The 11495-nt window shown below is 37.5% G+C and overlaps 1 protein-coding gene across 1 annotated transcript in view; it reads left to right on the top strand.

Annotated features, from left to right (window-relative positions):
* Nucleotides 1–237: 237 nt before the first annotated feature.
* LOC107312666 (connector enhancer of kinase suppressor of ras 2-like) overlaps nt 238–11495 on the top strand; it is a 177997-nt gene continuing 166739 nt past the window's right edge. Inside the window, exon 1 of the mRNA XM_032444201.1 lies at nt 238–1339. Coding sequence (XP_032300092.1) covers nt 1258–1339 — 82 coding nt within the window. The 5' untranslated portion in view covers nt 238–1257. The remainder of the gene's footprint in view (nt 1340–11495) is intronic.

Raw genomic sequence — 11495 nt, 5'->3', positions numbered from 1 at the left:
TTTATGTTCCCTCGTGTAAGAAAGAGAGAACAGATGAATCAACATGGTCCTAGTGTGAGGGGTGAGTGGGGGAGACATGGCAATAATATCATTTTCTTATTCTAATATGCCAGTGGAGACTGAAACAGTGCAGGAGATAAGGGATGAGTGGAAGGTTACTGGAAAGAAAATTGGAACTGCTTTGTTCTGCCTTTCTTCTGGAGTCTTTTCCCTCCAAAGATAAAATGGTGGGTCTGTGTATCTCTGACAGTGGCTTGAACAGAAAGCACACACCTCTTCAACCACATGATGCAGAATGCATGCTGCACAAGGCACAATCCATCATAAACGGGTCCAGAAAGTACCGTCCAGCACATCTCACTGAGATGCTTCACCTTCATCTTTTGATAAGGTAATAAACTTCATTATTAGGAATACTGAAAACATTTTTATTCCTGACAGAAGGGACAGTCTGTCTAATAGTTCCATGTCTTTTAATCAAAATACTTACCTCGCTTGTCTGTTAAGAGTGCCGTAGCATTAAAAATTGACTCCAACCTTCTGTGCTGTCACTTTTCACTACAAAATGTGAAGATCACAGGAGGAAATAGGCTGGCTCTGAATGTGGCCTGAAAAGAAAGCATTTTCTTCCAATAGTTTTATCTTGGTGAGACTTTTTAGACTGTGTTTGACATTCTGAATTACATGATTATGTAGGATAAGACTCCAGCAACATTTTGCATTGTGAAGATGGAGATGCTCAGCATTTTGCCAGATGCCAAGTGATACTCTGATATTTCTATCTTCTCTTTAAACTGAATGACAGTCAGCATATTCACAATGAAGCTGAGACAATCTGCTATCAAGTTACAGTGGTGATGTTTTCCCCGATGAAGATCCCACAGCTTGTTGGAATAAAGCTCCTTAAAACTCAGTGCCTGGAATAGCTCCAGCTCCAATTGCTCTCTGTGTAATACAGTTTTATATTTGTGCCAGTCTAATAAGTAGATCACTGGGTAGAGGCTCTTGTAAGTAAGTCTATACATACTGCACCATTTCCTGGCTCAGTGTGCTCCGGCGTTGCAGGCTGTGTGCAGTGGGGGAGGTGCCAGAGCTGATCAAGCAGTGTAATTTTATACATTACTGAATCAGTGCAGGAGAAACCTGGAGGGACAAAGCATCATCTTCTCTTTGGACTGCACTGTAAAATCCTACAGCTCTCTTATCCCAGCCATGCTCTGATACATTTTTTCTCTCCTTCTTCTGATTTTGGTGTGAATGATAAGTGATCTGATGATGGCTCTCGTTATGGAACCTATTAGCAAGTGGATGCCCAAGCAAGTAGTGGAATGGATGAAAGGTATGATTGTTTATTATCATGCATTGTCTGTACTTTGGATCCTTGCAAATATGTATCTGCTCCTGTATTCTTTGTTTTGGGAAGAGTTTATTCAGTTTTAATAACCCATATACTGCTTTGCACAGTAGTTTTCAGAGGCACGACTGAAGAGCAAGGCTGTTTAAGCTGTGCAGCATGTTGTCGGAATTTCTGCTGGGAGCTGAGCAGGGATCTAATGCATTTGTTGGAAAACGCAGACATAAAGTACTTGTGTCTCGAGGCTCCATTATGCATTGCACAGCGTAACGTTATTATGTTTGGCTGCTTTAAATTTGCCCTGATTAGGTCTGTTTTGTTCACGTCAGGTGATCTGATGCAGTGTCTGTGCAGCACTCGTGTGTAGTTTGGGGAGATACAAGGAGCGTAAGGTGCCGGTGGCTGGTCTGAGGAATCCTGATGCTTTGGTGACATGCCCTGATTCGTTCAGGCTTCCCAGCTTGTGCTGCTCTATGCAAGGCTCTGCGTCTCCGGCGGCCCCGGTACCGAGGACAGTGCATCCTGCGCCCGATGTGGGGCGGGCAGTGGGAAGCGCGCGGTGCTGAGCACGGCTTGGCGGGGGAAACTCTTCCAGATAACTTGACAGGAATGACAATTTCCCTGCACATTTGCAGCTTCACAACACAGCCAGAAGCTGTGACATGTTTTGCTTTATAATGCTCAGCAGTGTTACACACAGCTTGGTTTGGAGGGGAGGGAGGAGAATTGCTCAAGATGAGAAGTGTTTTAAATGTCTCCTGAGTGAGGAAAATGTATTTCCACAGTGGAATGCATTACTGTTACACTCTGCTTCCAATGAGCTGCCTGTCTTAGAGACAAATGATTTCTGCTCTAATGGATCTCCATTATATAAGGAAAAGAGGTGCAAATGTTGTTTGTGAATTATTCACAGAAATGATTTCTGTAATATGATTACTGAACTTATTGGAGGGATGAATTGGATGCCCACTGTAATGTCCTTAAAGCTTTCAATGCGTTATCATTAATAAGGGAATGGCTTAGTCCTCATTTTGCTGAGATACATCTCCATACAGAACTGAAGTGGGACTGTTGGAGTGCCCATCAGCAGCACGGCACTTCTCAGCAAACTACTCTTTTGCAAGCATACAGTATTGAGATGTGAATGGTATCCAAGGGAATGTATGTCATTTGTACCTCAGGTGTTTGTCAGCTCAGGTTAATTGGGAGGTGTTAAGCAGGTCATCAGGATGCATCCCAAAGCCATTAGGTGCAGGATTGATTCCCATATTCCAATGGCATTACTTGAAATCAATACCTAATGTAAGTGAAGAGGAGACTTCTGATCTACCCCTTTATTTTAAGTGCGCAAAAGACTTACAAAGTAGACCTTGTTATGCTATTTTAATTCACGAGTTGAACTGTTATGTAAATTGAATGTTAGTGTGTGTAATACTTGTTGCTTAATTTAAGAATACTCCCTACTACTTTTTTATCCTTTTTGATGTAAACTATTTCATCTTGGGGAGCACTAATCCACAGGAAGCAAGAAAATCAGACAAACAAAAGATTCCTAAATGTATTGAGTTGTTTGGCGGTTACATTTCTATACAAAGACTGCATCCTGCATCCATAAAGAAGTCTGGAGTAGACAGGACTGTCAGTTTTGTGCCTCTGGGCTTATGCATATATATAATACAGTGAACACCGAAGTATTCACAAGACAGAGATTTCCCTTGGTAACATGACTGTTACAGATCTACAAACAGTAAAGTTGTATATACAATATATATATATATATTTTTTTTTCATCACATTCCTGTTTTATCCCAACATTTACTTTACAAAATGCACGCTTCAGTTGTAATCAAAGAAGAGATGTAACAAACACAAATGGAAGCATTCCAAAATTAGTTTAAAAGTAGATGGAAATTCCTGATTTTACAAAAATTGCCCAGTTGTAGCCACTACTTTCCTGTAATTTATGTGTATTCTGTATGTCGGTTCCATTAGCTATAGTTACTCTTCTAAATGGCTATGAATGCATTAGAGAGGTCAAAGTCTTGCCCAGGTAGCAATATTCACATAGTAGTGTAGCTTTTACGTATGTCATCTAGACTGAGAGGTAGACATTTTTAGGAAGACTAAAAGGTGCAGTGAAAACGTTTTAGGGAAATTAACACTTTATAAATGTGGAATACTGTCTTTACCATAGAAAGAAACATCTTAATAAACAATGTATCTAATATTGTGTAATATGCCTTTTTATTCCTTAAAAATATCTAGTCAGTTAGCTCTGGGGTAAAGGTTGCATGTTATAAGAAATTTCACAGGTAAATAATATGTTGGTTTTTTTAACTTGAAATTGTCATAACTAAGATTCCTTAACTTAGTTTTTAAAACTGTTATTACAGTACATGGTATGAAATTAACTAGCAGTGACTACCAGCAGTACCAAGTAACTGAATAGTNCCCCTACTCCCCAACAGCCTGTGAAACTCAGGGAGAAAAAACTCCACACAAAATGTGTTTCTGCAAGTTGAGAGACAGACACAGAAATGATGTTAATAGTTTGAGACCTGGCTACCCAGAATGCATCCTGCTTACGGCGTGCTGTTAGCAGAAGCTGCTGTAGCCCAAGTCTCAACATCCTTCTGTCCTTTTCCTTAAGGAAATGTTACTTGCCAAAAAAAGTAAAAATTACTAGGCTCTAAGAAACATTATTATGACAAGTTGGCATCTTGTATTTATCCACAGTTCCTATCTCAGGAATGCATTCATCTGGAATTCAACTTGGGCACTGCATCTGAGGTTGTGGACAATATGAAAAAGCCAAGCAAGTTTCTAGAAATTGATTCCAGAGGCTTTACATAGGACTGGAAATTAAGGATTGAAATACCTTTGTAGAAAAGTAATTGTCTTCAGAGCATACCAAAATATTTTGTAAGGATTAGCAAATACATAGCAGAAGGCACTGTGATTAGAAAGAAACTTTTCAGATGAGAAGAAACATGAACTATGAGGTTACTCTCAAAAGCAGAGCTTTTTTCTCTTGTTTCTTTCTTTTCCAAAAATTTAAATTTCTGTAAATGTTTTTCCCTTCAGAAAATGAGTATTTCTTCTGGCATGTCTCCATTTCTTACATAACTATTTTCTTCTGATATGTGCTGTGGAGTCTGAAAGCTACTTTAAGAGAAAAAACTTTACATTGCATTGCTTAAGTTCTTTTTCAGCACAGCAGGGAAACAAATACTACCTGTACAACTTGCATGGGTATTAATTATCGCGATACTTTACAAGCTTGTTTTCTTTTTCCTCTAATGAACATGATTAAATGACAAGATGTACTTCAATAACTACATCTGTAATTCTTTGACCCAGAGACTTTAGTGCTTGTTGGCCAATGAACTTTTGCACTTACTATGAAACTCAAAGACACTTTGTGGTTGCCAGCAAGTTATCAGTGAGTAGTCCTCAACCAAATCCAGCCACAGATGCTCCTACTCATTGCAATGGAGCCAGGGGAGCTGCACTAGGTGGCCTTTCAGGACCCCTTCCAACTCAAATGATTCTACAGTTCTATGGTTTGTGTCCATACACAATGGAGGGTAATCTTGTACAGAGTTTGGGAGACTTGGAGGGGACACTCTTTCACAGTGGGTTGACAGCTGTTTACAGATAAATACTAACTCTTTGGAACAATCCAATGCAATGAAATACAGCTCTGACTTTCAGAAAATAGCTGAACTTGACAATAAGGAACCAGTGGTAGCTCGAGCACCTGTAAGTAATAATTCCACTTGCAGTCCTTTGCTCCAAGTCTCAGGGACTGGCAGTAAGGTTTGTCTGCCCAAACAACCTGCAGTGGAGGATTCTCTCGTAATGAATGCTCAGCTTTAGGTATTCATTGCACAACTGCAGCCAATTTCTCCCCTTAAATCTAGAATTTCTCCACTCTCAACAGGAGATACAGACATGGGAAAAAAAATAAAATTAATTCAGTTGGTAAACTGATTAACTGTGCTGCACTGATCCTGTGCAGAATAATTATATGTTTAGCTGAAGGGTTTTCCTTAGCATGTAATTCCCTGATTTCAAGCTGGCTCATAAAAGAGAAAGGAAGGGAGGGAGGGTGAGCTGAGAGCAGGGAAGCTGATGACGTGAGAATTCTTGTTAGCATTCACATCACACAAGGCTCCGGCAAACCCCTTCTCAGTCTCCTTTTGCTTTTCATTAGATCACTACCTGTTCTGCAGCAGCATGTCAGGAACAGGGAGTCTCCTCTGTTTACAGAGCGTAATATATAAAATCCTGCAGCGTACTGGAGGCCAGCTAAATATTATGATCTACTGCAAATGGAGCCTTACAGAACTGATCTGGATGATAGTTAGCTTCCTTGATCCCCCTTTGTGACCTTAGAATCCTGTAATGCAAGAACTTGTCTTCATAAGATGCAATTTAAAACTTAGGTAGATAACCCAGGTCATACCTTATTTAGAAAAATGTAAGTTTGTAGCATCCTTTCAGGTCTTTTGTAGACAAATAGATTTGAAAGAAAACTGAGAGCCACAAACAGAGAAGTCCACAGAATTAGCAGTGAATTGCCAGGCAGTTCCAAAGTGAAGGTTTCATCATTTTCCTTCTACTCTTAATTCCAAAACTGAAACAAACAATTAACTGTGGTGACTCCCAGTTGGATTTCTGTGTCCCTCTAGTACCACATTGACAGTTTTTGCTAGAAGTCATTGGATCAGAATTGTCTGCAATTCTTCTCTGGGATCTCTTTAAAGTTCTAAACTGTAATACCTTTTAGAAATAAATTATCGCAGCAACTACACTGTTGATTGTTATTATGTAGCCAAATTAAAATAGTGATATCTTAAGAAACATGAAACAGGATGAGTTAGTGCTCATAAATACCTGATTTATGAGTTGAGCTCCAAGATTCTCAATAATCACCCCAAAAAACCCAAATTTTCCAACAGTGATGAGAGAGTGGCACAGAAATAATGAAGAAGAGCTAGGCTGGATAGTTGGAATAATGGCCCTAGGGATTTCTGTGCTTTTTGCTGCCCTCCTTCCAGGAGCAGCTACTGTACCACAGAGTGCGGGCTCTCCCTAAGCAAGGCAAGCACAACAAATGCGGATTTCCAGAGGTTTGCCATGGGCAATGCCAGTAGTGGGGACCTGCCTTATATTATATGTTGTCCATATATAATATAGAAATGTAGAAAGTATATGGCTGAGGTATTTCTTCATCCTTATCATTATTACCTCTCTTCTCCTAGGTTTTTTGAGGACGACTTAGAATCTATATATCTTCCAAGAACTGACTGAGAATTAGCACTATCCCCATAAAAGATTTCAGCAACGCTTGCAATTTAACGCTCTGTATTTATTATCTGGAGATTTAGGGATATATTACAAATTTTTCACATCTGTAAAGACTATACATTCAGACTGCTTTAAATAAATGCCAATCTGCATGCAGAGAAATCTGAGCCAAATGAATGAGTGTCCCTCCAGTTACATTTATCAAGTGTAACTAATCTTTCAGGTCATTATATGAAGAAATTTATTTTATTATCTAGAATCTTTACACAGGCAGCCAGACATGCTTGTCATGCAGTGCAGTATCCTGTAACCTTATCACATGTTCTTAAGACACATTATGCAAAATCCTTGCCTTTCTTTGAATTCTGACCACTACAGGAAGAACAGATGAACAATTCAAATTCAGAAGAGATCAGCCCCCTTCAGGTCTTCCTGTTTCACAATGCAGTATATTAGGAAACAAAATTCAGAATAGATTGAATCCTATGGATGACACTTTCAGATCTAATTAAACGAGGCACTGTACATCAAGAAAATGAAGAGATACTGGATGCTCCTCGAGCAACAGTATGCTGTCAAGGTTTCTTCCCAAACATAATCCTGGGACACCTTCTTGCCCTCCTAATTTCTCATTCTAATATTCCCTTTCTAATTCTGAAATCTCAAATGCAGTGAGAAGGCACTTCATGGGAGTGTCCTCAAGATGGTGTCCTAAATGTACACTATGGGTCAGATGGATGCTTCATGCACTCAAGTAAAGAAATATTCCCACCTAATGCAATTTCCATACATCTGTTTTTAATGGGTTTAATCTATTCTATTCATAATGACGAAAAAAATGCATGAGATGCAATAAATATTACAGTGCTTGCATATGCCAGGAGAGCAAAAAGTATGTTACAATTTGCTCTGAGGTGTTTTGAGAAATTATTTTAAGATCTTGAAGGGTTTAGAAGAAAAAGGAAAAAAAATAAAAAAGGAAAGTACTTTGAACAACTTTAATGCTGTTCTTCCTGAGAAAATCTGTCCTGCCAATGCTGACAGAAGTGGATATATATATATATATATTTACGTATATAGATGTATTTAAAGATACTAAATGAAACGTTGTTCTTAATAAATATCAATAGTATGGAATATTGCTGAACAACTATGTATATTCATCATCTCCTGTCAGCTTAATTTTTTAGATGTCTTCTAAGTGCTATTACTGCAATAATTTACTATTCCTACTAAATCTGAAACTTTCAGGTGGTACCATGATGCTATGTAGTGATGACAGGACTTAGGAAGATGGAGCTCAATGAGTTATTATTATAGATTTCAGAGAGAAGAAAAAACTGTAAGGTTGTATTTGTAAAGTGCTTTAGAGGTGATTCGGAATGAAATTATTCCTGATAAACTAATTCTCAGATGGCTCCCAACAAGTATCCTTGTAGACCTTCTATAGTGATGCACTCAGAAATATTCAAGGCAAGTGCCATGTTTGTTTTTCTTTACTCAGATTCTCCACCAGCTAGTATACTGCAAAATAGAATTACTAAAAGACTCCGGTACATTTCAGTTGTAGTGTGGGAGATGTTTAAGATAAAAATGCAATACATTATGTTTTTACAAAATACACTCAGCTCTATTGCCTGCAAACATGTTCATCTTTGTCACTCTAAGCATCATACAGAGACAACTGTATGGATTTTAGGAGGCAGTAATTGTGTCTTCTGTACTTGTACTGAAACTACTACAAGTATAGAAAGGATTAATATCACACATCTGCCTTTTAGTTTACATGGAAAACTACCTCTGTTTGAGTTAAGATAGACAGTGGTGACATCAGCCTGACAACTCAGACATAGCAATTATCACTTGAATGAAAAGCATGTTATAGCTCTCTCTTCACTAGCTTTCTTCTGTTTTCTTCTCCCTCCTCCTATTTATTCATTATTCTTTCACAGTATGTTTCTTGATTTATTTTGTAATCATATAGAGACAAAGAATCAGATTGTGAAGTAAATCATTCATTTAACACTAAATTCTAGTTCTAGCCTTATATAACTCGGGGAATCAGGGGTTGCAGTGATTTGGAAGTGAATTGCCATCAAAATCCAGGAGCAAATAAGTGAGAACAACAAGACGAAGGAATGGAATAAAGAGTTTGGGAATGGTAAGATCCTTTTCTCCCCTCTCCCCAGCATTCTCCAATCTGTTCTGCTCCTGTGTGGGAGTTTTTACCATCCTATATGACAAAGTTCACGAGATTTAATAAATAATGCAAATGTCAGATGTTGTGCCATGATGCCTCTCCTGAAATGCAAATACTTCTAATCATTCAAAAATTTGTTTTCAGCATCAGAGGTATGTCTATATTACGCATTTCCAGATACCAAAAAGCAAATGACTTCAGCAAGTTTTGGTGTCAGGCACTGCAAACCAGAGATGGTTCTGTATGTTTGAAATATGCATCCATAGAGGAAATTCAATAGCCATCAACCATTTCAACAGCCTCATACTGCTCAGAGAAAGCTAAAATCTTCCTACTTGTGTAAGCAAATCCAGCCTAAAAAGCTCTAGCCCAGCTTCTTGGAGCTTTAAAGTGCAGTTGGAAGAAGCTGTATGTTAATGTTTCATCAGATCTACATTAAAATCTACCATGAATATTAAGGATGCCTCTCACTTCTCTTTCAGACTGAAATTTTGCTTCCCTGGAAGACAGAGGGGAAGGGGTTCAACAGTGGTATCAACTTAGCAAATTCTTTGCAGTGAGTGGGAAGACCTCTTGCTCTAAATAGGAACGTACCCATTGCACATTCCTAAAGGCAGGAAAATCATGTGTAGGCACCTGTAATTGATCACTCAGCATGAACAATGAGCTCATATTGGAATGTCCTAATTTATAGAACACTAAGGAGAGATTTTAATTGCTCACTGTCAAGAAATTTTAATTGTTAGTTACCAAACCACACTGTGAATTTCCCTTAGTTGTGCAGAAATTCACCTTGTGATTTATGGAAGAAAAAGGCTTTCAAAGAGAGAAGAAACCCTTTGAACCTTGCATTGGAACCATGTACTGGGAAGAAACTATTAGAAAAATATAATAGAAGTTTAGAATGATCACTAATGGACTTTCATGTAAAAAAAGAAATGGATCCATTTAGAACAGTATTTCAGAGATGCTGCATTTCTAGAAAAAAAAACACAAGAAAAAAGAAAAGAAAAGAAAAAAGAGATTGAAGAGAACTAGTGAATAATGCATCAAATATGCAACAACTAATTCATCAAAATAGCAAAACAGAAACTATAACTTCATATAGAGAGATGGGAAGTTTTCATCGTTGGTAAAAGGACATACAGGATAATTTTAAATTATTCTAATTTTCTTAGAAAAATGGAGGAAAATGCTTCTTGAGACTTTCAAAACTGGACTTAAAAGCAGTACAAACTGTGCTAAGCAAGCCATCAGGCACTGAGAGAAGGGTGGACAGAGGGATCTTATTATCTATTTCTTGTTTCTCTGATGATCCTCAGCCAAAATTATCAATAGCTTTTGTGGTAACAACCAAAGTAATGATTTGCATATCAGTAATGCCTAAATATCTTAAAAGCAAATGAAATCATGGAAATGATCACTCAAAACAAGTTTTTACTTTAATCTCCATTTTTTTCCAAAAAGCCCCAAGATCACTCAGAAGATGAAAAGAAAATACTTTTTTAACCCCTATGTTTTGTGAGCTGTTCTTCAGATATTCTCTCCACTGTTAAGTTCCATACATTTTTACCTATTTAATGGTAGTTAGGCAGTTACTTCTTTAGTAAGGCCTCCTTTGTGAGTTCCTTTAGTGGCAAAGGAGCATGCTTCATTCATAAAATACTTTGAATATTTACAAGTTCTTTTAAGAACATCTTTTGCAATAAAAGGGTGTGGAATCCTGACATTTCTTATAATTTAATTCCACATAACTTTGGTGGTTTTCAAAAGTATTTAAGTTTCTCAGGTGCACCTCTGACAAATCCTCAGCTTCCATTTTACATATCCAGGCGGAAATTCCATGTGAAACAAAGCTGTATAGTTCATCTCTGTGATGTCAGCCCAACCTGCTGATTGCAGGGCAGGCTGGAAATGAAGGGAATGAAATAATTCATCCTTCTGATGAATTAAACCTTATAGCATACTGTAATAATGTAATACCATCCTGGAAGTCTGTATTTGTTCTTGTAATGAAACAAATGGAAATGGTGAAAGAACATGGGTGGATAATCTGCATCTACGGTTAAGCCTAGTAAGCATTCCTGCAAGCTTAACTAGATCTGCACAAGTCACATTCTGGTTTCCTGTCTTAATGCTGTTGAGAATGTGTGATGAAAATGATGAAGAGCAGGTCTCAATCATACGCAAAATTCATAAGTTACATAGAACACTGAAATATGTAGCATGCTGCATATTCTTTGCAGCAGCTCAAGAAACACTGGAATGTATTACAATGGAACAATAAGACCATCACTAATAAATATGGAACCAATGACTTTCTGTGCTCTACAGATAACAGCCCTAAAGCACAGCACTGAAGCTCTATAGCTAACCATTGCCCAAATGATAACCAAATCCACATTTCTGGGTTTTAGTGCACATAAAGAACATAGGAAGCATTTTGGGGAAACAAAACAAAACAAAAGAACAGCTAACTATGAACATGCTAAAACACTGCCTAACTTCTTATAAAAAAAAAAATAAATTTAAAAAAAATAAAAATAAAAATAAAAATAAAAATAAAAATAAAAATAAAAATAAAAATAAAAATAAAAATAAAAATAAAAATAAAAATAAAAATAAAAA

Source organism: Coturnix japonica, chromosome 4 (assembly GCF_001577835.2).
Source record: "Coturnix japonica isolate 7356 chromosome 4, Coturnix japonica 2.1, whole genome shotgun sequence".
NCBI lineage: Eukaryota > Metazoa > Chordata > Aves > Galliformes > Phasianidae > Coturnix > Coturnix japonica.
The sequence above is the reverse complement of the archived record's forward strand: the minus strand, read 5'-3'. Positions and strand labels throughout refer to the sequence as shown.